This window comes from Pundamilia nyererei, unplaced genomic scaffold, assembly GCF_000239375.1.
Source record: "Pundamilia nyererei isolate P.nyererei 1_Seehausen unplaced genomic scaffold, PunNye1.0 scaffold00092, whole genome shotgun sequence".
NCBI classification, from domain to species: Eukaryota; Metazoa; Chordata; class Actinopteri; order Cichliformes; family Cichlidae; genus Pundamilia; species Pundamilia nyererei.
In genome coordinates, this window is record NW_005187493.1 from 1,975,385 (window position 1) to 1,998,868 (window position 23,484).

The 23,484-nt window shown below is 40.2% G+C and overlaps 2 protein-coding genes across 4 annotated transcripts in view; both read left to right on the top strand.

Moving 5' to 3' along the window:
* Window positions 1-2,659, top strand: part of slc4a8 (solute carrier family 4 member 8) — a 32,580-nt gene extending 29,921 nt beyond the window's left edge. For 2 of the 3 annotated variants that reach the window (XM_005739600.2, XM_005739599.2), the window contains exons 24-25: window positions 230-335; window positions 510-2,659. In XM_005739600.2, coding sequence (XP_005739657.1) covers window positions 230-335; window positions 510-515 — 112 coding nt within the window. In that variant the 3' untranslated portion in view covers window positions 516-2,659. The remainder of the gene's footprint in view (window positions 1-229; window positions 336-509) is intronic. The other variant, XM_005739601.2, reaches the window with a different exon arrangement.
* Window positions 2,660-9,519: 6,860 nt separating this feature from the next.
* Window positions 9,520-22,734, top strand: LOC102202220 (putative fidgetin-like protein 2). The gene is made up of 3 exons (XM_005739604.2): window positions 9,520-9,649; window positions 10,386-10,619; window positions 18,345-22,734. The coding sequence occupies exons 2-3, from the start codon at window positions 10,595-10,597 to the stop codon at window positions 19,490-19,492; spliced, it is 1,173 nt and encodes a 390-aa protein (XP_005739661.1). The 5' UTR covers window positions 9,520-9,649; window positions 10,386-10,594; the 3' UTR covers window positions 19,493-22,734.
* The last annotated feature ends 750 nt before the right edge of the window (window positions 22,735-23,484 follow it).

The window sequence follows — 23,484 nt, forward strand, 5'->3', positions numbered from 1 at the left end:
TGAGTTTTTTGGGTTCATTGAGAACATGGTTGTTGTTCAATAATAAAATTATTCCTCAAAAATACAACTTGCCTAATAATTCTGCACTCCCTGTATACAAGGATTTTTGTCACTTTCCCAGCAACCTACATGCATGCTTGTATTTATATACTAGTGTGTGTTGTTCTGTTGTGCCACCTGTGAGTGAGACCTCTCCCTAAACCCTCCGGTTCCTTTCCGTGCTCCTCAGGTGTGACCCCTCTGATATTAACATATCTGATGAAATGTCTAAAACCACCGTGTGGAAATCTCTCAACACCAATCAAAAGGACACTCGTCCTTTGACTGCTAAAAAGGCAAGGCCACACCCCTTATTTTTCCTCACCCCTACAATCTGGAAACATTCCTGCTTTATATTGTGCTCATTTGTATCTTTAGTATTTTAACATTATTTTGTTATTCAAAACTCAGGGTTGCTGCCTTGTGCTCTGTGCTGTCTTAACTCAGCCTTTGCATGTTTCGCCCTGCAGGTTTGAAGAGATTGCATTCATCGATGAGTAAAGGATGTCCAGATTCATGACAGACTCGACTGCATCTCTTGACTGGACAGGATTTGGCTGCTTCAACCATCAGCCACTTCAGTGCTCAGAAAAAGGAGTCTTTAGTTTCTACCAGCTACCCATAAAACACATGTTTCTCAGACACACAGGGAAAGTCAAGGGTGTAGAACATCCATCCATTCACTTCTACCTTTGTGAAGTTTGTAAATATATAAAATATATATACCGTACTACATATATATTGTTTAATTTCCCTAAATTCAAATCCCTACCTACTTATAGCTCTGGCCCTCACCACTCCTATATCTTAAACACCTTGGCTTGGAGTTTTGTTTTTATTAGGCACATATAATGTCAACCTTCTTACACCATCTGAACAATCTTAAACAATATTTAGCTGTGAGATTCCAATACTACTGAACGTCCAACTTTTAACTGAATTGTGGAGAGCAGTGATATGGAGTTGTACTCTAGAGGCAAGTCCTGGAGCTGCTCCACTGACAGTCACAGAACTGTTTTCTGTTTCAAACCATGCAGTCATATAAAGGTAACTGGGACGTACCATTTCAATTAACCATACTGGTTCATCTCCAAAAGATGGCGGTTTTGTTTCAGCTTGTATGAGTCAAATTTAGTTTGCTTTTAACTAAAAGAACAGTACCATGAAAACAGTGAGAGTGAAACAAAATAGTAAAACCTTTAACCTGTACCGCTCCACAGAGCTGAGGCAAAGCGCAGATTTAAGTAATAATTTATTGCTGGTTATCAAAAAACCTTGTGTCAACAAAAAAGTAAGCAAAAACAATGATATGTTTAATATGGTTGATTATTTGGTAGACTCATCAGAAAACGGTAAATGAAAGCACCATCAACAATGTGCTTTTTGGGGTGTAATGTTTCCTTTATTGGGTGTTCATCTTTAAATTAATGATTGTGTAAGAATCAAGTCTGTTATACCGACAGCACCCTGTGTGTTTGTTTTCTGCTTGTATTCTTATTTATTTACCTCAAACAAGGCCACGAATACTCATGTAAGGCATTTTGGATAACATCAGGTAGGAAAAACCAGAAACGTGTGCGTATCAAAAAATGAGGGAGGCTTCAGGGTTTTATTTTAAGCAATAATTTACCCACGCTCCACCCAAAACTAATCATACTGCAGCTTTTTATTCTTCAGGAACCTTTCTTACTAGTGCAACTTTGTATATTCATCTTGAGCTGGACTCTGAAGGCCTTCCTCGCACTTTCATTACATGTTACACTATAAAACAGTTACAGTTAATAAAGTGAAGCTATTTGAGCAATGTCAACTTCATCTGAGACCTTTCAGTCTGCATAAACAAGGTTGCACTGTAATGTGGGCCCTTGTGTTTAATAACCTTCATTAGACCAACAGTCTCTGCTATAGTTGCACTTTCTGTAGATAAAAAACGTTGATATATTTTATTTTAAGAAACTCTATTAAGCAACCAAATTATTTTAATAAAATGTTACAGTTATTTATTATTATTTATTTATTTTTAGATACAAAGTCACAAAATATCCTCTTTGCTTTCTGTATTCTAAGGCTGAAGAATGCATCACATAACTAATGCTTTGGTGAATGTCTTGCCTCCATACAGTCGTGGGAGACACCTGTTATGTAATATAATGCGGTCGACAATAGAACTGGCCCAATTGGTAATGAAGAGTTTCAGGTCAAAGTTATACAGCCATTTCTGCCTGAAGTTCGCTAACATTAGCCATCATGAATTAACTTAGTAATATTTCACAAATAACAATATCCTGTTAACATCAGTTCATTTTCAGGGATACTTCCTGAACAGTCTTCATCTGTTCTGTTTAAGTGAATTTGATCCAAAGTGCACAAGTAATGTGTCACTGTAAAGGTGACACCTCTGTGACACGTGTGAAAGTTTGTGGAGTGTGACTCATGTCATGCACTTCTGCTTTGATTCTGTCAGATATCTGAATGTGAGTTGAGTGCAGCCGTAGCTAAATTCATTAATAAAATATTATTGTGTGATCATATGAGTGAGTGCAAACAGTAGCTGATGCTATGTAAAACTAAGGGTAAAAAAAAGAGGATTTGACCAAAATGTAAAATCACTGTTAAAAATCCAGTGTTTAAGGATTTTAAATGTGCTGTTAAAAAAAAGAATCTACAAGTTATTTTGGTGACTTTAAACCTGTTGATGTCTATGTGAATGTACGGTAAATATAAAGTAAAATGCCTTCATTGCACCGTAGAATGATTGCATAAACATGTAGCCAGGAGATTCATTCATTAGGTGGATGTGACTATAAATATATGTGCAATACCAGTACATGCGTGCCTGTCATAGACTACATAACCATTTCTTGTTGTGCTGCCTTTTCCTGCACCATTGACCTTACATCCGCTTTTGTTTCTGGGTCCAGTTTTGGATTGTTGTACTGAATCGTTATTTATATTTTCCTGCCCACTTCATTTTTACATGTAGGTAAAGGTGACATCTGTGCACTTTGTCCTTGTAATAAGTATTATGTGAAACCGATGTCTATTTCAAGGACGAGGTGACAGTAGAGGGAAAATGTAGTTGTAGAGGGGGGAGAGGAAGTTTCCACTGAGAAGAAGAACACTTGTACCGCGGTAACATTAATCCTACAGTTTCGGAGCCATAGAACGAGCGATGCCTTGTCTCTTGTATTAGTCTTGAAAGAAATAATTCTGTTTTATATGTATATCAAATTTAATTTTTGACAATGGAAATGGAAAATAAATAACTACAGGTAAAACTGAAGAAAAATGTGTTTTATGTCATTTTGCCACAGTTCTTGAATGCATGCCACCAAAATGAGTGGCATGCACTCATTTTGGTGACCATGCATATATTTCAGTGTATTTAATGACTTTGTCCACTAGGAGGCAGCAGAGTAACAATCCTTTCTAGCAGGTTCTGACCATAAGGACTTTGCCCTTCTAATTTTAAGCTAAATTCAAATCTGTTGCATCATTGTAGAAAACATAAACACTAATCCCACCCAAAACATCCTGAGAAATACTCAGAAGGTTTTTCAAACGTCCTCCCTTGTGTAGCACCCTTCCCCCGTGTGAGAATACAGTGTGCACATCTGGAGGTGATCTTGACTGCAAAGGAGTTGCCTGTGGGAAGGAGTATGCGGTTAAAGATGCACTGCGCTCTGTATGCATACATCTAAGTGTCCGTATGTGCCTCAAGGGTGTCATGTGATCTGACTCCCAAATGCTCCTGATTACAAGCAGCTGGCATCACCTCAGCCACTGAGAGAAGCTTCTGGCTGTGACATGAGGTTGAGGGAAAGAGCTGGACAGGATACTTAAGTTTATTTTAAATGAATCATCAGCTTTCTTAGTTCCCCACAGTGCTTCGAATGTGGTCAGCTAGTCAAACTATACATGACATTTACCCACCATGGAATTTCAGTTCATCTATTTGTGTATTCCATTTATTATTATCATCTCACTGGTGCAATTTAATTAGAGGTGAAAAACTAGTTTAGCCTCAATGCCCTTTCTTCAAGACTTAAGCATTCATATAAAGTCTTTGTGTCTGGATGAAGGTCCTTGTTTTTGTGAACGAGAACTGAAGAAACATCCTGAATGTAACATTTGGCTTTTCGGCCTCGACAGAAAAGCCAAATGTTGAATAGTGAGCTTCATTTGAAATGAATACATCTCAGTATAATGCAGTAATTTGTCAATGTGTGTGTTTACTGCTGTGTTTTGTTGTGCATTATTCATTTAATCATAAACATGCCCACTTTCTTACTTAGATGTAAAAACTATTCGAATCCCATGCCCGTACAGTAACTGGGAAACTGCAAATGTCATCTGCTTTGTCTGGCATGCTTAAGAAGAAACCAGCAGAAAGAATGACAATCATCTTGGTTTCTTCTAACCTAATAACAGCGAACACTCAGCTGCTAACTTCTAACATGCACGGATTGTTGGAGGTAACTTTTTCCTTGGTACAAACTGTGAAATACATGTTCACAGACAAAACTGTTGGTCTTTGAGCTTGTAGCTTGAATAAGATCTGACCAAAGCGATGGTGTGTTTGGATTTTCTTCTTCTTTCTCTCTCTTTCTCTTTGAATCACTGAGCTGTTGTCCCCTTTTCTCACTGAACAGAGCCGGCTCTCAGCTTGTCCCTCCTCTCCATCAATCTCTGTCATAAATCTGTCACACGGGGAGAAAGGGAACTGCTGAATACAGATTTGTCAGCAATTAATCTAACCTCTATTACCAGACTTGGATATTGTGTCCTCTATGCCAGAGAACAATAAGCCACTCCAACACTGAGGGCTGTGCTGCATGTGTGTGCGGTGTGCAGTCTTGTGTCTGTCTGTTTGTGCGAGGCAGGGTAAGAAAACAGCAGTTAGCTTCCTTCAGTTAGCTGGTGTTTCAACTGTTCAATTTCTAGACTGACTCAACTCAGGAGGGTTGATAAAAAACTTTACACCTTTACACTTCTTTCAAGAAAAAACAGAACAATGAATGCCTCTGTCAGAAAGTTAGAGCCTCTAACTGTAATCTTCCAATTGAAATTACTGGAAGAGCAATGTTATTTAACCTTAAAGAGACACTACTCTGAGCATAAGGCTAGCTAACTGACACCTTGCAGAAATAGAGAATCCGGCTTTAGCCGTGTTGTCGGGGCCTAAATCTGTGTATACAGTCACATATGTTCTTCATGGGGTTGAAGCACTAGTTTCCCACAAATGAAAATTAAATTTTGAGGTGAAGACATTGTTGGGGTGGGTCTATTAGAGTTTAAGTAAGTGTACTTGGCATAAATTCAAGTTAATTAATAAATCCTCTGAATACTTAACCAGGCCCATTGCACTCATTATCATATTCCCAGATGAGAAAGTCAGGCAGTTAAAAACTGAACACATTAAAAATGTTACCAGCAGAATAATTATACGCAGCTCTGTATATATAATATAACACATGCTTGTCTCCAGATTTTTGTGTGAAACTAAATACATTTATAACTCCAATATGTTTTATAGACTTTGTGTAGTACATGGGTGTAACTACTACCATCTAGCTATCTATCTATAGATACAACATCTCTGTACAACATGATAGTGGGTTTGAAATCAAACAAGATGTGAGTGAATTGTGAATTTTAGGTTTTGCATATCATGAATTGTTTAGGAATCACAGCTATTTTTATAGAGACATGTATTTTCAGAGGACAAACTAAGGTAATTTTAACTATAAAACTATATTTTTCTAGAACTGTTGAGGCTCTTTCAGCAAAGTCTAATCTGGTCGTCTCATTCTTTGGTGTATGCACGGGTTTGCACCTTGTTGTGAATCCCCTGTATTTGCATCCATGGATCATAATTGTAGACTTTAACAATGATACACCCAACTCCATACGACTGTTTTAGACTTGGTTAGATGTGATTTTTTTCATCATCATCGTGTAGTTGTCTTCTGCGGTCTTTCTGAGTTTTAGGAGTTGTGGAGCTGGCTAGTGTTTTCAATTTATTTTCTTAAAGAATACACCAAATAATTTATTTGGCCACTCCACTTTCTCCACTTTATTTTGGTTTTTAGCCTTGGGTGTCCCCCCTTATTTGCTCTGGCATCTCTTTGGATCTCATATTGACACTTCCAGTAAAAAGATGCCAAACACTTGGAATTAACCCAGATCTTCTATCTGCTTGATTTGCCATGAAATAACAAGGAAACAGGGTCTCTGAAAATTAGGGTATGAAAGTAAAGGGGTTCTTGCCGTATGTGTCACACCCTTGAATTAAAGCTGAAAACCTGTACTTTCATCTCAAACATTTCCTTCATAGAGTTTATCTGTTTATCATGAAGCCTACTGTGTCCTGGTCTGTACTCATGTCAGCAGAGTGATGTAGGTGCAAATGACTAAAATAAACTACAGGCCAGGCCATGTTCGTTTTAACAGAACATCTTACCAGTTTTAAAAGGCTCATTGATGTGTTTTACTAATATCTAACAGTAAGCTATATAATCTTTGGCTATGCAGGCAGCATTTATTAGTAGGATGAATTTGACCTCTTTTTGTGGGATTTGTCAGAATCAAGAACGTTCAGATTCAAGCACTGTACTGAACTGACATTGACGTCTTCTGTGTGTGAGACCACAATACACACATTTCCTGTTCTTTTTCCAAAGATTTCCTGTTCCTGTTTTGCCCTTTCTCTCTCTCATTGTCTCATAATTCACCCTTCAAATCATTTGCGAACACTCGTAGGCTTGCAGGGGTTAAGCATTTTGAAGGTACACATTTGGGCCAATTATGGCTGCGCATTTTTTTCACCCTTAACTCCATAAACTCCTACAGCACTTTCATCCACACAAGCACAAACACACGCACATACACAAACACAATTATAATTGCTGGGACAGTTCACTGGAGCAGTGGGTCAGTGCTCAGCTGCTAGAGACAGAATTAGAGCGGCAAACAGCTGAGCTTCTCTAGGGTGCTATCATGTGACCTATCCCACCCACAGGAGCAAAGCAGCTCTGGGTTAGAGTTACCAATAATTTCCAGAATGGCTGTTACGCGTGTGAGTGGAAATCTGTCTTCCTGTGTACATTGTGCACCCCAGTTATATGGGGATTTTTCTCTCCTTTGTTTCCAAAAGTAAATGTTTTCTCAAACTTGCTGATAGCCATTGTGTTCAGCTGTCATTAGCACACTTTTTGCTCTTTGTGCCTCCTGCTTTTCCTCATAGCCTGCTTTAGGTTGTGTGGCTAAATGTAGATGTTTTCTGGATCTAATGAGAGGCAGCATCTTGGGTTTGTTACACTACGGTGAAAATGTATCAAACAGTTTCTGTAATGAAAAGAACTGCACAACTGGAATTTTTTAGATGTATTGTTTCCTGACCTGTAAAATAACAGCATGGCCTTTTTTCAGTGTCTGTCAGCAATGCAAGTAAGGGGGAAAGAGCTGAGTGCCGCACTAGCAATTACTGCTCTGAGTCAGGCAGTGAAAGGCCTGTATCTCCACTCCTATCACTAGCAGGATTTTAACCCAATACTCTGGTATTGCCACACCATGCCTTTCTACAGTTGCTATAAGGAGAAGGAAAGGTAATACTTAAAACAAGACCCTTGTAATAAGCAGTAATTAATAAGTCATAAGCTGTTTATAAGTGAGTCTGAGCTCTTCAAAGCATGATTTGGACCAGGACACTCAGGCCTAATTTAATCTTTTTTTAAGGGATTTTCTTTGTATTAATTTGTATATTGTCTTTTCTTAACATTATGTACTGCTCCAGAGGACAGAGCCATGAAAATGATTTCTAACTGTATAGGAATGTGTTTATTAACCCTAGTAAAACATTGTTACTTTAACTCAAGCTACTGCGTAAAAGCATAGCTGAGTGTTAATAGGGGCATACCTAGTTAATACATGTATTGTAAAGTATTTATTATTTATATTACTGCTATTTATTAACATTTTGACTATGGATACAAAAGAAAGTTTGTGTTCAAAAACTGTTTTCCACAGTCTCTTTATGCATTGGAATAAAGTAAAATAAGAAAAATGAAATAAAAGTTTCTTAATAAAAAGAATGAGAAGAACAACACATCTCAGTCCTGATCTCATGCTTTGGGGTCCACCATTTATGATTAATAGCATCCCTGAGCATCACGGACAGAAAGGGGAAAATCGTAAATGTAGAAGTTCACTGTACAACAAATTAAACTGAATTTAGCTGTATAAGCCCATAAATACAACCCATAGTTGTTGTTTTTCACTAATTACCTATTCACAGCCATATTAGTTGTTGGGGTTTTTTAAGTACAGAAATAAATGGATCATATTCCCTTGTTGCAGTGATATATGATATATGATCCTCACTTTGGTCCAAAGGTCTGACTTGACCATCTTTATTGTAACAGTGCTGAGATCCATCAGTCGCACTTCATTTTTAGTCATCATACTGAAACTAGTTCTGATCGGACTGTGAGCACCTTGTTACCTATCGCAAGAACCTTAATATAAAGTGTTACTGAAGGGAAACTGTCTGTTTTGTTTTGGGATTATGCTCTAAAAAGATTGAAGTAAGTTTGTCCTGTGCACGGCCATCCTCTGAAGTGCATCTCCCACATGTCACATTGCTCATGTGGTTACTGCCTCACAACCAAAAGAGAAGGGGTAAGCCCTGCAGGGTTTTAGACGGTTTTCCAACACCGTACCATGAGTGGAGAGTGTTCAGTGAGACAATATTACAAACAAAACTGTGTCTGCACATTATAACCATGCTGATAAATTACAGTTGAAGAAACTAACTCACTTCTTGGCCAAAGGTTTTGCTGCCGTCCATGCATGTGTGCAGGCTACTGTGTGAATGTGTGTATTTGTGTATAGTGGGGGGATGGTGTGCCAGAGGAATTAGGTAATACTGACATGGCCATTTCAGCCCCCACCTTACAAACAACACTAAGATCAATGTACCAGATCAATAAAAGTCATTGGCAATAACTGAACTTCTCATGTGATCAGTGAAGGAGAAAATTCAATTTTTTTTTTGCACATCTGCATGTGTCCCAACATGCCCATTCATCAGACTGAAGGTTTGTAACCAAAAGCATGCAGCCAGCCATGCAAGTCTTATCAATCCTCCAAATCCGCACGTGCAGAAATGGTACATGTGCACTCAGGCAGAGACACACATAGACGCATGCACACACACCGCAGGGGGGGAAATAGGCTCTTCTCTGACACTGCATGATTGGTCACTTTTTCCCTCTCTCTCCCTTCCTGCTGAAATAGTTTTAACAAAAGAGAAGGGAGACGGAGGGGGAGGGGTGGCGTGCTTGGGGGAGGGGATGCGTGCGCTGCTCTGTTGTCACCAGGCGAGGGAGAGCGAGGGCGGGGAGGGGGGCGAGCTGGAGGGCGAGCGAGGGAGTGTAGGAGAAAAGGATAGGATCCCAGAAGAGGCTCAAACACACTGACACACACATACACACACACATATGCACACATACGCAGAGAGAGAGGGCGAGAGACCTTCTGTTACAATTTGTGGAGTAGTGGATTACTTCCCAAACTGAAACACTCATCGGGCAAATCCAGGCATGGTCAGGTCTGTAACCATTTACTCACTTATTAGGAAAAAATAGATTTTGGTTTCCCTTCAGCAGTAATGACAATGTTTCCGCTGCTGCCTGCACATTTCGGTCCTTTCTGGTGTTCTCTCTTTTCCTTACGGTAAATGTCGTGATTTTCGTTTTTACTTAGATTACTTCAATTTATCTTCCATCTTTTCCCCTTGTCTTCATATGTATTAAACTCTAATTAGCTGGCCTTCTGTGTCGACTGTTTGGTGCCTGCTTTAAGTGCGTGCACTTTGGACGCATTTTTTGCCCTAAATTTCCTTGAACTATTCAGCATTAGAGAGGGCAGCATGGAGTTCTCTTTCCTCTGTTGGTTTGCAGTTTTATAATGAAAACCGTGCTTTACCGTCTTGTAGTCACAGGGTAAAGCGCTGTGTCAGTGTTCGACTTTCAGTCTCTCTTGTGCGCTTGTGTCTGTACGCACAGCTAAGGAAAGAACCAGAAAAGCAAGCGCAATGAAAATACGTGCAAAGCTCATTACCACTCAATAACAGCTTACATGACAACAAATATTTTACTTTTTTTGTTAGAAGGTTTGCAGTAAAATAAACGAATATTAATATTGCTCTACGGTGTAAGCGAGTAAGCATGACTTTTATTTTTAATTATCATTATTTGCGTAAAATCTATTAGAATCAAGCGACAGCAATTAAACCAGGACAAGGTGTCTGCTGGCTCTGACACTGACTTGTTTGCATTCTTCAGGTGGCAATGTGTCAGAGTGGTGTTGAACTATGAGATGAACCATGAAGCAGTACAGGAGGCCACTCACTAGCCTTTACCAGCAGCAGTACAGCCAAAAGCAGCAGAAGCAACAGCGGTAACCCAGGAAGACCCTGAAGCATGCAGCTGGGCCCTCACTAGCACCAAGTGGACCTGGTCCTCTCCTCTTCACCTGGGACCAGGGCTGCAGAATGCTCAGTCCTGTCACCCCATACAGTAAGTCTTAAATTTTTTTGGTTTGCATTTGGGAGACACTTATTGGATGAATGCATCATGTTGTACGTGCATACCATGCTCCAGTTCTGCTTGAGTTTGTTTTCCTGTACACATTCTTCTTCAGGCCCCTCTTTTGTCCAGAACTCATCTCCTGTGGATATGCAGTGGGAAGCGAATTGCTGGGGTGAAGGGAGGGGGATCTCTTGAGCAGTCATGTTGAGAAGGCAGATACCCTGATGCCTTTAACAGCTGAGTCTCCAGGCTTTGCATTGAGGAATTTCACAGAAAGTGTTCAGACACTGTTTTTTGAGACCAAACAGACAGCAGATGTTTGTCTTTTTAGAAACGCCACACATATTTTGCAGAATGAATGTGTGCTTGAACAGGCTTTAGGTCTCAGGTTTAGGGCAGTACACATGTTCAATCTGAATAAACTCCAGTTGTATTTTTACCAGACGTGGTAAAGAGTTGACACATTTGGAAGGCATTTCCACAAAATACTTGTTTGTTACTTGAGTATGTAAAAGCAAAATATATTCAGATCATGTAAACATGTCACAGAATAGCCCCTCCCTTACTCATATGTGTACTGATTATGCGAGGTTCCTATCTAGACTGTTAAATATACCTGTATTGACTGACCGGCTTATTGATCAGGACCAGCTTTAACAGGATTACAACACTAACCTGATTGGAATAATGCAACAGGGATTTACCGCTGAATGTTTTGTGTATTCTAAAGCAACTGCACAGAGAAGCAGCAGCTAACAAACAGCAAAATGTCACGATACTTCGTCTCTGACGTCTCGCGAGGCACAACGATGGGGCTGTCTGTGTAGAAAGAAGCTCTGGTAACATCTACGTGTCACATTCCTTCCTCAAAAGCAACTCACAGCAGTGTGTCAGTTTTCTACTCATAGAAACTAAACACGCTCACATTCTGGCATTTTATTTTTTACTCCCAACCGCACCACCTCCAGTCACGTGTCACACACACTGACAAATTTCAGATCAATTCCCAAACACAAATAAGGAAACAATCACAGCTCGTTAAGGTGTGGGTGACTGCGATTGTTTGTCCTTAATGATGATAATGTGAGAGTGATGAGCGGCGTTAGCGCGTTTTAGCCGCCCGTTACCAGGGTGAAGCAGTTCTGTGAATGAAAGCCAGATCGTTAGTAACCTGGTGTCAACAGCCTCTCATTAGTGCTGTTGTAGTGGGGCGCATAAACATCACCCTCTGTCTCCACACGCATGCATCAGCCCTGCTTAATAATCGCAAAAGCTTGTTAAAAGAAAGTGCAACAAGCCGCGGCTCCTTATTAGGTGTTATAGTGTAGATGTGCGGCGCCGGTGGGGAAAACGACAGAGAAAGAGCAAAGTGAAGGACAGATGGAGAAGATGTAGAAGGAGGGACTGGTCAGCTGCAGCCTGATATATGAGTGGACACAATAAGCAAAGAGGGGCCAGGCCAACCTCTGCCACATGTGAGTGTGTGAGCTTAGAGGAGTGGGGGAAGGGAAACTGACCACACAGGCTGGGACAGAGTCTGGTCTTTGCTATTGCGCAGATAGCAGGAGGGATAGGAAGAATGAACAAAATGCGAGTGAGAGAAAAGAGAAATTAAATGAGAGCGAACGGAGGATTCAAATGATCGAGATGAAACCAGCTGTGTCGTGATTCAGAGATCAAACTGTGTCAAACTCTGTGGTTGGCATAGTTTGATCTTCTCATTTGGCTTTGGAGCTTTCAAATAGCTTTCAGGTTAGGGATGTTTAAAGTCAGAATCAGACCTGGTACAGTATTTGATTGGCTGACAGCAGCATGGCCTGGTGTAGTTTGAAGGCCTGGAGAAAAGGGGGAAGGGGAAATAAAAGGAAGAGAGAGGGAGGGAGGGTCTTCTCCTTCCCACTGACTGCACACCCAGTTTTTTTTTTTCTTGGTCAGTGCTCACAGGACTATAACACTAATTTATACCGTTAGCTTGAAACACAGGGATATATGGGTAAAGTGCGTGCATTTTATTGTTCATCTCAGCTGGCGTGACATTCTCCTTGTAAACTCGTATACCGTTTCTCCTCTGATGTGTATTGATCTTGGCAGTGGCATGAATCAACTTCTAACTAATACAAATCACTCAGTAATGTGCAAACAGGCTACAAGGTCATTTGTCAGCACTGTAAGGAATCACGTTCTCTCTTTGTGTTTTCTCCCTCGCTTCCTTTAGCCTGGGAATAGACAAGGCGTGCTGAGTGCATGGAAAGGATATGTGCTTTGTAAATAGATCTCAGGTTAGATTCCTGGCATTCCAGCAGCTTGACTCAACCAATGACCGAGAGTCCATCTGCGTGCTGGCCAGCTGAAGCTGAACCCTCCATGGAAAAAACACAATATAAGACTGTAGTTTGCTGCAGCTTGTGTGTGTGCATTTTTGTGTGTGTGTATTTTGGATTTTCCGTCTTCAGGGGGTGTCTTTGTTTATTGTGGGTGGACTGAAAGCACTTACAGAGACCCTACAGCTGCAGAAGGGTGATTTTTGTGTCCACTCTCCATCCAGACAGTCACCCATCTCTTATTCCTCACAACCCCCTAAATCTCATTTCAGCTAGCCCCTTCCCCCACATATACTTCCATCTAATTAACCCCTAATTACTCATACTGACCATGCAGTGGACTGGGAGTCAAGCTAGCCTCCACTGACACACAGAGTTGCAGAATTGCAGAAAAGAAAAATTCAAGCAGTTTTGTCAGAGTTTTTGAAATGTACAAGTCATTATAATAGTCACATCCAAATTAGAGCACTGAAACTGGTTCCGGTGGTGGTTGTTGATGGCTGGGGACCATTTATTCAAAAAAGCAATGCGGCTGGAGTTTATAGGCATCCAGTCTTAGTGACCACTCAAAGCAGGTGAGAGAACAAGTTACATTTTAACTGTGCATAGATGCGTTTCTATACACTTTAAGCACTCATCTGTCTCAGATTAGAATCACCTTATGTGTTTGTCTTTGGCTGTCTTTAAACACACAGCACACATGATTACACACTGATGCAAGGCACATTTTTCTGTGTAGTGAACTCTGAGTTCATGTAGTACGCAAGCATAGGGGTTGAGGGTCAGTGCGTTTTTGTGTGACTTGACTTGACTTCCTGCTTTCAGTCAGTTTCATTGTCTCTTATTGCAAAGACATGTAAACACAGGACTTGAGTGGGGTGTCATAGTAACAGCAATTTAGTTTGCAAAAGATTTCTGGTTACATGCACCTTTGAACATAAGAGTCAGCGTTTCCTGCATGCATAGCAGTTAACTTTGTTTTCCTGTTTTTGAGTCATCTCAGAAATGTTCTAGCCAGCTTATTATCGGGAATATTAATATTATAAAGTAGATCTAGTCTGTGTATCGACATGAGCCAGACTTTCATGTCATTTTCAAAGTGGGCTTGAGCAAAAGCTCTTCAGGCTTTCTGGAGGTTTTGTAAAGTTTTTCTTTGGGCATGGGCTGCTTTTTCACTCATTTTCAGTCCAGTCCTTGGGCCTGAGCATTTTCAGAGGAATGTTTCTTTGTTTGTTTAGGCACTTAACACTGACCTATGAATCGTTCGGTCATAAAAAGGCACCAAACTCAAGGAATGAACCAGTGTTGTGTCTATACTTATTAAACAACTTCAAGAACTGATTTTAAATTCTATCTATAGTCACTTTGTTGCAAGCAACCTGCAATAAAAATCACATCATTGTTCCAATTTCTTTAGTTAAACCTACAAAAATGTCAAAGACAAAAGAGCCAGGCATAAGATTTAGGCATAAGTATTTTTACAGGCCTTGATGGAATTATGAACATCAGTGAGAAGCTTTGAATGTCCTGCAAGAAGAATGGAGAACTTTTCCTGAAGATTACTTAAAGAAATTATGTTTCCAGTAGCAGAACACCAACAGAAATTTGCATAGTAAGAAGTTAGAGTAAAAAATAAACAGCAAAAAGAGAATATGCATAAATATAGCAAATATATACCTATATAAATACAGAATATATAAATAAGCAATGAAATATACTCAATAACCCTTTCGCACATTGTGGTCACTACATTGGACAGTTATTCAAAGGCTGTTTTCTTGTATTTGTGTCAGTGTTGAGGGCACACTTGCACATAAACCACTACATTGGACACTTATGTGTCACTCCATACAAAATTCAAAGGTCAAAACACATGTTGTCCAGCTTTAAGTGGACATGGAACAAACTCTTTGAAAAGTATGTGTTTCAAAAATAAAGTTCAAGAATCTTTTTTTTTTTTTTGCCTAAATATGAATAAAAATACTTTTTTCCTGATGTAGCTGCCATATGTTATTAATTTGGAAAATTATGAAGAGATGAGAATGAAAAATAACTATGAAGTTATTTTGAAAATGTAATGTAAAGACTTGTGTTATGTTATGTTGTGAAAGTTACCGCCAGGATTGAGAGTGAGTTTGCAAGTGATGCTTCTTTAATTCTTGGAGCTGACTGTTAGCTTAAACACGCGCTAACACTCCCATAAGCCTCATGTGCTCTAATCCATCATTAACTCAGGTACTTTTCTCAGTCTGGTTCTTGACAGATGGACTCACCTGTTAACTCTTCATCTTCTCATCTCAGGGGGATCTTTCCATGTCTTCAGGTTTTAAATTCCTTTTGCCAAAATTGGTGAAGGTTCCAGAAATAGTAGATCACCGCGCTCAAATGAGCCTTGGCTAAATTATAGAGCCAGTGGTGGAGATGTCGTTAGAGAACTAGACTGAAGACAACATGGAAAAATGGTTGCCACATGCCTGCAATCAGTATGATCAGTGAATACCACACTGATGGCCACCACTATATGTCATTGATGTTGGCCAGCTATGAATTTATATGAGAATAATTCCATGAAGCCATTTCATTTTTTTAAAAATGCCAAAAATCTCACATTGCAGATTATCTTCACACATATGTCAGTAATCTTGTTTAATAGTTTTATATGTAATAAAGAAAAATGCAGTATTGAGCTGGAAGCTTTACAAAGCGGGACACAGATTCTCAGTAGGATTGGCAAAAACAACCATCCATCCTCTTCCGCTGATCCAATATAGGATCATAGGATCCTCTCTGAGCTGTTGTTCAGTGAGAGCCATGGTAGCCCAGAGTATTTTCAGATGTGAGAACACAAATGACACACACTGTCCCCTGCTCTGTGCTACATACGAGAAAGGACAACCTATGGAGTTTTTCCTTCCCCTTCTCACCAAGTGCTTGCTCATACAATATAAAGCGGTTGAGGTGACCATTGTTGTGATTTGGTGCTATATAAATAAAATTGAATTGAATTGAATTAAACTGAACTGATTGTATTTGCACTTCCCATTTGCACTAGTGCTTTTGTAGTGTTGAGCCTACTGTGAGCAGTTTCTTATAAACTCCTTCTATGCAGACATAAATCAAACACTGGGTCATATTTATTTATTTTTCTTTTGTTTCTTTTAGCTGTTCGTCTGCCATGAAATCAGAAATTGGTTGTAAATTTCCTTTGGATTTATCAAATATTTTAAGCATGCAAGTAACATATAGTTTGTTCACATTGAAAAAAGACAAAGTGAAGTAAAGTCTAAGTAGACACAAAGGAAAATGAAGAGCTCACATGTTGAAAATAAAATAAATGGCAGCTTATGATGAAGCAGCTCAAGAAATAAGCAATCATTAAGTACAGTATACTAATTAGCATGTAATCGAGTAGTTGTGCTCTCTTCAGCTAAGTTCTTGTCAGTTCAACTAGTGCAAACCTGCTAAAGAAATCAAGCACAAAATATCTGTCTCTCTATTAGGTAACTATAGCAATTGCTCACATTTTTCCAAAAAATCAAATTGAAAGTTTGCCATCGAGGAGCATCAAGATTATGAATTCAAATACGACAAAGTGGAGATCTCGGTAGAGCCGTTATCAACACACATATATAAACTTTTCACACTTGTGGTTCTGTTAATGTGAATGACCTTAAAAACATGACAGTAACAAACACCCCGGAAACAGGGGTTCTTCCTCACAAGTGCTCTTTTTTTATCCCTTAATCTCCTTCAGATACATTTTGGGGGATTTGATGTTGACATGAAAGACTGAGTCATTCATTGGCATTGTATAGAAATATGGAATATCATTCACAACACAGCAGGCACAGAGGCTTAGACGACCCCTACTCCCTTGGGGCTTGTGAAATACTATTTAAAAACCCACACTCAGAACTAAACAGAATACGAGTCTGTCTAGTGTACAGGTGTATGACTAATAATTCTCAGGGTTAGGTCAAGTTATTTTGTTTAGGTAGGTTTTGATGCCTGTGTTTGCTGTTTTGAATGTGTAATGTTTTTGTGCACCGTGACGGGTCAGAATTCCCTGGAGCGTGGGGATTTCTCAGCTCAAGGGTGGAGCTTGTGCCAGACAAGAGCACTTGCTATCCCTGGAATGGATGAGAGGGATTATTAGGCTGAAGGATCATTTAATTTAGGGATCAACGTGTGGACCGTTTAGCGACCCATCTGGTGGTCCGTGTGGACATATGACCCAACCTGGTATAATCCACTTGCAGACGGTTTCAGACCAGACATGAGTGAAAACCTAAATAAATTACAGAAGTTCATTTTTAAGCAATACATTGCACAGAAATGTCAGATGTAGCAAACATGATACAAATCAAAACCTGCATATGCAAACTGATATATAATTTATTTTTAAAAATTTGTTAGATGTTCACTAAAATACAGTTTCACAAAATTAGAGTTTTTCTTGCAGTTACTTCATGGTTCAGGTTTTACACAGCAGAAACTATTATCTTGTTCCAACATCTCCGTTAGACTTTCTTCGAACATTTAGACTGTGATAACTTGATGTGACACAACAAGTAAATGGCCAGTGCCCGTAGGATGGTACCATGTTTGTCCAGTACTGTATATTGATGCAGTATCAGAAATCAATAAAGCTGTCCAGTGGTTGCAAGGAAGCCCCTCTGGTCAAAGCCTGGGGTCAGGACACTTTAGTAATACTCTGCAATGTGTGGAATGTCAGCTTAATGCCAGTTCAAAAAGACAAACCCTGAGCCACTAAACCAGCGGATTACTCTGTGCAAATGTGCGTGTGTAATCAAAAATCCGTCATTTTTCACTCATCAGTCAGTCACTTCACTAATGACACACACTTCAGTGTCCATAGATGCTAGTGGGACAGTCTCTGTGTAATTTGGAGAAAAGCCAGTCTACCTCGCCAGTGACCCCCCCCTCGTCCAGCAGACCCCTGAGGTTTGGGCCGAATTAGATCACACGCTTGGTGGGGGTGGCTTTGTGGGCTAAGAGACTCAAAGAGAAAATACAATGGCCCCAATGTGAGAGAGACGAAGGCAGAGGGCAGTGTGCAGGCTGATAGAGGCTTATCGCCGTGGAGACCAGGCTGGGGGCTATGTTGGCAGCTTCTCATACAGATTAGAGCAGTTGGCCTCCGCCTGGTAGAGACTGTTTAGAAGGACATGGGCTAAGCATTGACAAAACTGTGGAAAAGAGCCAGCGTTGCAAGGTGATTATGAGGGCAGATATAAGATCTTGTCTTCTTTAGAAGAAATTGGAATCCCTGTGAAGAGCTAAATACCATAAAGTAGGTGTAGAAATGTTATCTGATCAGGGTTATTATTCTGAGATTATGTGAAATAACATCTTTGTTCTTGTTTGTCAGGTTTGTTAAAGATGCACTGGTCTCCGGAGCACGCCGCCCCTTTATCTCAGTGGCCTGAACAGCACTTAGATGTCACCTCCACCACCTCGCCACCGTCTGCCCACAAGCACGACCCCTACGCTACAGGTCCTCGCCGAAGCTACGCCCCTACAAGTTATCCTTGGGCCAGTGACAACATATCAGCCCTTAGTGCTTCTTCTCTGCTCAAGCGCTACGCTGAGAAGTACTCAGGCCTGGACCGCCCTGCTACGGGAGCTTACGCAGAGCATGGGACTTTCTTAAAATCAGACTCTGAGCCCTGGACTCTGGCTCAAGGCATGGACTGTTACCCTGGACTTGAGGCACTCACTGGCACCAAGGTGGCCCCTGCCTCTGTGGGGATCCCGACTACAGGAAGTGTAACAGTGGTGAGCAGTAATTTGGCCCCTGAGCCAGGCTTTAGTGGTGCTGGCTCGTGCAGTGCTCCATCATCTCAGGAATACCCTCCTGCTTACAACAGCACCTACTTGTCTTCAGGATACTGCCCTCAGCCCAGTGCAGCACTCCCACCAACCCCTCTACACTCTTTGCAGGCTCCACCTACTTTAGTGTCCAACTACAGCCCTAGCCCACCTGTCTACAACTACCCCCCAGGGTGCTACCCCCAAACCAGCCTGTCCTCGGGATACAGCCGCCCCAGTGCGTCCTACCTGCCGTCTGGGATTAGCGCTCCCACTCCTCTGGCCCCTAGGCCTACCATGGTGGGGGGGACTTACAACTACCCATCTCACAGCCTTGGAGGGACGCTCGAGACAGGTGTACCTCTGAAACGCAAGGCCTTTGAAATGACAGAGGAACGACAAGAGGGAGCAGAGGTGGAAGGATCTCGCTATAGAAAATATGGCAACGGGAACAGTCACAACAAAGCTTCCGACAACGGGCATGGCAATGGTTATGATATGAGTGTGCCCGTCTCAGATGCACAGTCTTTCAAATCCGGAAAGCCCCTCATATCACCCCCTTACGTCAGGGCAGGGGAGTACAGCCCGCCATCAGGCCTAGCGGGAGAGAGTGTATCGGGGGAGCACAGCTTTCCTCAGCAGCAGAGAATGCAGATGAAGATATCTGCATCTCACGCACACTCTGAGGACCCCACTGGAGGGCACTAACAGACCAGGTTGGCATATTGAAGGATTCCCTTGCTCCTTAAAAACCACCCAGGGTTCCTAACCCTGACAGACTCGGGGAAATAACATTGAATTTGTCGATGAAACATTTAATTTCCCTACTACAGGACCGGTGTTTCCTGTACATTAACGTTTTTGTTTATCATGTTTTCCCAAAGATTCACAGAGGCGTTTTGCCCTGTAAGGCTGAGGTCAGTCTTAGGAGTGAGGTTGAGGCATTCGCTACATAGATATCATTAAGACAGTCTAAATGTACGCGTGTCTGTTTCTCTCAGGATCCTATTTATTCCCTTTTCTGCTACTGTGGCAACAGCACTGCAACATTGTTTTTGGAGTTGGTGTAATTGTTTGTGGCCGTTATGTATTTAAAAGGCCTTTGACTGCAATATGCTCTATCGCACCACAAAAACCAAAAAAAAAATTAATAATAAAAAAATCATTATGACCAAAAAGTAAAAAGAGCAATAACTGAAGTGGTGAGAATGCCATACTACTTCAGCACAATCCCGACTACACTGCTGGCTGCAAGTCTTTGTGCTTGGCTTGGCCTTGAGAAATGAATGTTTTCAGGTTTCATTTCACTTTTCTTTTGTTTAGATTTTTTTTTTATCTCCATGTTTATCTTCTATCCTGGACCTCTTGTCCTCTGATTAATTATTCTCCTTGCTCACCAACTTACCATTTTTGTCTCATTTATAGATATCAAGCTGCTTATGCTGCGTAATTATGTCATAATATACATGACGCCACTCTTTTCTTGACAGGCAGTTGACCTCAGAATCAAAATTATGTATTTTTCCTGCAATGTATTAATTTAGAGTTTAGTTGGAATTATGGAATTAAATGGCACTTGCCTTGTGGTCCATGCATCTGCCCATGGCAAGATGGGTGTTTGCTAGCTACACACTACTTTTGGTTGGTGTATGTAGACAGATGTAAAATAGTCCCTACTGAAAACTGGCCACAGTAAAACATTGATGCTTGTTTTTTTAGGTGTTTTTTGTTTGTTTGTTTGTTTGTTTGTTTCTTCTTTGTTTGTTTATTTTGAGCATCACAAGGCCATCGCTATTTAGTCCTATTATTTATAATGCAGAGTTAACAACTGTTGACTCACACCTGAAGAATCCAGACTGATGAACAGCACTAGACAACAGAGGGAAAAATACATATATTGGATTTGCAGGTGAACTGTCTTGTTTTTCTTTTCTTTTCTTTTCTTCTTTTTTTGAAGTAGGGAAATACTTTAAATAGCTTTTATTCATGAAAATCCATTGAAAATGTATTTAGCCTTCATAAAGTCGCAGTATGGGTAAATCAAGTATGGCTCAATCATCTTAAAAGCATCTTCTTCACACAGATATTTCTGCTAATCCTTAACCCAACTTTATCTCAGACTGTACAATGGAAAAACATAGATGATTGTACATACTGGGAAGATGTACTCAGTGCAGGTTAGCTACATAAAAGCTCATTATTGCTTCAGTGTGGCTGCACAGGCACACACGTTGCAGCAGAGGATATATGCGTCTGAGCGAGTGCCTCTTAAAAGTTTTATTCAGCTACATACTTTGTTAAAATTTACCTGCTTGTCGTTAGATTTGACTTCTTTATATGTTTTTCTCTTTACTTTTGCCTGTCAGAAGGATGATTTATCGTGTTATTGAATACTCAGGAAGAATATTGTTACCTCAGAAAGATGAACTACGAATGTATGTTGATACCTTAGGGTGTCGGTGGGGGAGCTTTAATGGAGCAAGATGAAAACGATGCCATGGCTGACACTTCAGGGAAACAATGAACTTTTAAGGCCTTTTAATAGTGTGAACGCACACGTGCACATACACATGTACATGCGTTCACACACACACACACAAAACACTACATGGTTTCTTAGCTCCGGGAAACTCGAGGTTTTTATATCAAGGCCTGAAATGTTGAATGTAATTCAGATATTTTTTTTAAAGACATGCCATACGTACATCAATGATGTTTGTAGATCTATTTTTTTTCCACGTATAGATGTAAGTCTCCAGTAGGTTTTGGTGGAGAAAATATTGGCATGTCAAGTGTTAGTGTAGTTAGCAGTGGGGAAAAGGAAAAGCACTCCTGATAAACACATATCAAGATGTACACACACTACAGTATATGGTGTATAGGCGATATTTTTATTAAATGTCTTAATAAAGTATCCAGTCACCATTTCAGTATTTTAAAACCACTTGATTCAGCTTGAATTTAGCCCTAACTTCAAGTTGAATTAAGTTGAATACCAACACTGTCAGCGCACTGGGGCTTTGCTGCTCTGCTATGCCACTGATTTATGAACTGTGCCAACCTCTAATTTTAAAAAAAAGCCTATTAAATGAACGAATCAGGAAACTCTTACTTCAGTTTTGACCCTTAAGCACCTCTAAACCCAACTGGATAGAGCCACAAGCCACCAGAGTGAAAGTGAAACTCTGGTGTCATAAATTGGCAGAAATGTTCTTAATCACATGCGGTGATTCACAAACAGGTGTGATTGGTCACAACTGGCAGTTTAAAGTAGAAATCTGTTTAAGTGGAAGCAGGAGGGCAAATGAAACATGAGCTTGAGATGTCTAGGTTGTTACAAAGCTGAACTTCAAATCTAAAGTGAATGGATTCCCCTTTAATTTTACTAATTGGAAATTCAGTGTAATTAAAAGCCATTTTAGTGCTTTTTTACTATCTTACTCAGAATGCGGTTTAAGGGGAAAAAGTAGAAGCTCACCAGAAAAGAAATTCAGATTAGGAAAGCGGTGCTAAGTAAATCATGATTTATGCTTACCCCAGGTTTTTACAAGTATTTGGTTACAACAAGTGAATCAACACAGGATGTGCTCTGCATTCAAAAGACACATTGTGGGAAGCATTTGCCTTTTCTTTGTGTTACTCTGATTCAGTGAAGGGGGTGGAGTCAGTGTTGGCCTTCGCAGATGGAAAATCAGACTTCACTGTTATCTTTGTGATTCACATGTACTTTTCTTGTATCTTGTACATTCTCTGTAACCGTTTCTACCTCATGTTGAAGACCTTGTACATGGAAGTATTTATTTCATGTCATTTCACATACCAGTTTAAAGACCAGCGTTTCAAACTGTTGACCTGTTGTAGTCTACCTCACTAGAGACTGTTGTGACATGGAAATGAAGATATTATACCAAAAAAAAAAAAGAAAAATATTTGAGTTTTCTCTTTTTGTCTGTGGAAATTAAAAATGTTTTAAGGTTTGAATGTACTGATCTTTCACTAAATGATGCTATGATGATGATGGGTTACTGCAGTAAATATACTTACTGGGTTCAATGTGATATTTTAGCCTGGCAGTGGCATATTTCTCTTCGCAAAGTGACATTAAGTTGACGTACAGTTAAAGAAAGTATTGGCTCGGAAAAAGCGTCTGTTTACTTTCTGTCTCTCTTTTAAAATCAGCTAAGGAAACGTTCGACTTTTCTTACTCTGTTATTTGATTCGGGTGTATCTAACTCCACAGTTTCTGCAAAGCCTCTGACAAGTTGCATTGGTTTGATGGGCAGTTCTTGTTTGCCACGCGGTTAAGCTGTTCCCACAGCAGCTCATCCGGGTTAAGATCCAGTCACTGTGCTGGTCACTCATTAGAGATAGAAGCTGACTGCTTCACCTCTAAATAGTTCTTGTGTAATTTGCAGTTGTGCTTTAAGTCGTTGTCCTGTTGTAGGAATAAATCACCAAACCATCAGATGCATTAGATACACATTGGAAGACAAAAGGAATTGATTCTGAAAATGAACCTTCAAAACCCAGCACACACTCACCGACCACTTCATTAGTTACACCTTGCTCATTATTCTGTCTGGTACTGTGAAGGTATTCTTGTGCTCAAGAAACCAGTTTGAGATTTTGTGTAGAATAACCAAAATGTAAAGGATAATAAGCTGCAGTCACGCCACAACCCTGATATAGAAAAGCAGAAG